Source organism: Mastomys coucha, unplaced genomic scaffold (assembly GCF_008632895.1).
Source record: "Mastomys coucha isolate ucsf_1 unplaced genomic scaffold, UCSF_Mcou_1 pScaffold5, whole genome shotgun sequence".
In the NCBI taxonomy this organism is placed as follows: Eukaryota; Metazoa; Chordata; class Mammalia; order Rodentia; family Muridae; genus Mastomys; species Mastomys coucha.
Window position 1 is genome coordinate 102338635 of NW_022196911.1, and position 3336 is coordinate 102341970.

Genomic DNA, 3336 nt, shown 5'->3' on the forward strand with positions numbered 1-3336 from the left:
AGGGGAGGCGGCTTTAGTCCCCAGATGAGACTTTTCTGCTCTTTAAAATACACAATAAACTCTTTCCAGGGTGAAACCTGAAGCATCACAAGTAAAATAAGAAAAAAAAAATTAACATTGTACTTCAATTCAAGCTGAGAGAACAGAAGAGCAGAGGCATAGCACACGAGCCAGCAGAGCACAGGCATCTCCATGCAGCAGCCACAGCCGGAGCCCAGAAAGACACTTACTTTTCTCCGAGTGTCACCCGGAGGCTGCTCTGGGGTAGAGAAATCCATTGTTGGCATTTTGTTGTTAGCAGAAGACACACCCACACTCAGGACAGCTATGATCACACTTAGAACTACAGTTAGTAATAGAAGCCACGTATGTCATCACAGTACTATACACATACACAGACCCGCAGTGAGGCCGCTGCAGCCTCACACACTTACACAGGAACATCAACCTATTCCACAGTATAGCCCTGAGCACATTTACTTACCATCAGCGTGGTACATTATTTTGAATATGCTGGTTTCTGGGCCTTATACTCTGTGAACCAAAACCCCACTTTTTCCCTTCCCCTTGTTCTTTAGGACCTTGCTCAGGCTGGGCAACTAACTACTCTACCATGTCCCCAGATTTGTTTATTCTGAAATTTTCTTTTAAAAAGTTTAGCACTTGTGTGTGGAGACAAGAGACAGCGCATGGGAAGGCTGCTCCCCTTCCATGTGGCTTGGCAGCAAGTGCCCTCACCCACTGAGCCTCTCATTGGTCTTTATTCCTTTTTATGAGCTTGGCATATAGCTCAAACTGGCCTGAAACTTGTGGCAATCCCCCTGCTACAGCCTCTCAAGAGTACTGAGACTACAGTCAGGACTCGTTGTATCAGGCTCCAAAATTCATTTCAAAGTCACAGGGATGCTGGGCCACTTTTTTTCTTTTTTGATTTATTTATTTTGTGTATATGAGTGCACACCAGAAGATCCTATTATAGATGGCTGTGAGCCACCATGTGGTTGCTGGGATTTGAACTCAGGACCTCTGGAAGAGCGGTCGGTGCTTTTAACCACTAAGCCATCTCTCTAGCCCCGTGGGCCACTTCTGAGCAGTGTAGAGATTAGATTGCTTTTTGAGGAGTGTGTGTGGGATGGGGGGAGGGGCAGAGGGAGGGTTGGTTTAAGGTACACACATTTCAGCAAAGCAGTACATGTGTAAGGGACTGTTCCCAGCTCTATTCTCAGTCAGAGGCAATGGATTCTGAATTCAAGTACAGCAGTGGCTTTGGGCATCAGCTGCTGGGATAGAAAACAGACAAATCACAGGACAACTAAGTAACCTTTTGTTCACAAATCTCTATGTCCCTTGATTTTTTTTCCATCTTCAAAAGTAATAGAAATAACTCCATTAACATGGGAGTGGGCCTGCCTGGTACATGGCAAGCCCTGGGTTTCAGCTACCCCGCCCATGAAACAGTTATTAAAGGTCTCCACCATGAAGCACAGGGCTAGTTACACATTTTCAAACATCTTAAATCACACAGTTCTAAGTACCCTGACTATAGCCAATCAGAGAGGAAAGTTTAGTCACCAAGCCCTTTCACTCGACACATCAGAGCAGCCGATGATCTAGCTACAGAGGACGACAGGACAGGGTGTCAGCCTTGCTTTGTCAAAGAAGTAGATGGCAGTTTTCTTGGAGACAAACAGGAGCAATTGCTTACAGCAGTTAGTCAAAGGTGAGAAGCCAAGTGAGGGATTACATGAAGTACACCTCGATTTTCTTGATAGAAGGCAATTTCCAAGTCGTGCAAGACTGCGTAATCCTGGCTACACTAAGATAGATCATATGGAGAACAAGCTCTTTACTGCCTCAGGTCGGATACTAGGATGCTGTCAAAGAAGCCAGTGGCCAGGCATGGTGGCACATTCCTATAATGCCAGTACTCAGGAGAGGGAGAAGGATCTCTGAGTGTGAAGGCAGTCAAGACTATATAGTGAGACCCTATTTCAAACAAACAAACACACAAGAAAACTAAACCACAACAAAAACCCAGGTATCCAGAGACCCCACAGTCAGAAACTGAATAAAAGAATCCGTTCATTTCAATCACATATTCGGCAATATTTGTGACTAATTCATTCTTAGTTGAGAGTGTATGAGCAAATGTGCTGTGGTCCATGTACACAGGTCAGAGAACAGCTCTGTGGAATTGGTTCTCTTTCCACTTTTATATATGGGCTCCAGATACTGAACTCAGACCAGGCAAATGTTTTATGCACTGAGCCATCTCATCAGCTATGGCGTTTAAAGCATTTTATTCCCATTAGTGACGGAAGGAGAAGAGACTACTGACAGAACTTATTTTTTTTGTTCCATTAGTTTATACTGTAAATTAAATTTTTGTTATAATTAAAACAAAAAGACCCTATCTTTTTTTTGGTGAGCTCATACCTAAAATATAACACTCTAAGTCTATAAGACCACTACTCTAAAATTTGTTCGAGATTATTTATAAGGAAAATAAGTTAACAGTACCATCTAGTAATTAATACTTTTGAGTTTCCAATTTCTTTGCTATTTATGGATGCTGTGGACTCTTCTGTTTCTTCTAAAATATCATGAGAGTTGAAACAAAGGCTGGGACTATACTGTTGTGTTATTACCATTATCTTTTGGTTTTTAGAGACAGTCTTGTTATACAGCCCATCTGCCCTTGAATTCCCTTGTGTGGTCCAAGGTGGCCTCAAACTCTTGCTGCTTCTGTCTCAACCTTCCAAATGCTAGTATTACAAACAGGTGTGTGCCAACATGCCCAGACACTACTACTATTTCTACAGAGAGAATTTTTTCTTTACCCTGAACTAAGATCATCACTTCCAAAAGGCCTTACTTTGAAAAGGCCAAACAGGGATGTCTTTGTCTGTAAGCCTCACAGCACAAACCCACGGAGTCAATAGGTTTTATGATAGGGTGTTAGTATTTTTGCCCTGATAGATTTTTTTTTTCCTTAGTTCTATTAAGTCTCATGATTTCTTCTACGAAAACATGAGTCAATTCTATGGATCAATACAACCAGAACTTTTATATCACTTTTATCTTTGCCTTGACCTAGTGTTGGGTTTTTTTTTGTTTGTTTGGGTTTGGTTTTTTTTTTTTTTTTTTTTTTTTGAGACAGGGTTTCTCTATGTAGTCCTGGCTATCCTGGACTCACTCTGTAGACCAGGCTGGCCTTGAACTCAAAAATCCACCTGTCTCCTCCTCCCAAGGGCTGGGATTAAAGGCATGCGCCACCACTGCCCGGCATGTTTTATTTTTAAAGTGTGTGTGTGTGTGTGTGTGTGTGTGTGTGTG

General features: G+C 42.3%; 1 protein-coding gene across 9 annotated transcripts in view; it reads right to left on the reverse strand.

Annotated features, from left to right (window-relative positions):
• Positions 1–3336, reverse strand: part of Strada (STE20 related adaptor alpha) — a 34278-nt gene that overhangs the window by 19669 nt on the left and 11273 nt on the right. For 3 of the 9 annotated variants that reach the window (XM_031350616.1, XM_031350614.1, XM_031350615.1), the window contains exon 4: positions 231–259. The exons of the other annotated variants lie outside the window; for them this stretch is intronic. In XM_031350616.1, the coding sequence (XP_031206476.1) occupies positions 231–259 (29 nt within the window). The remainder of the gene's footprint in view (positions 1–230; positions 260–3336) is intronic. 9 annotated transcript variants of the gene reach the window in all.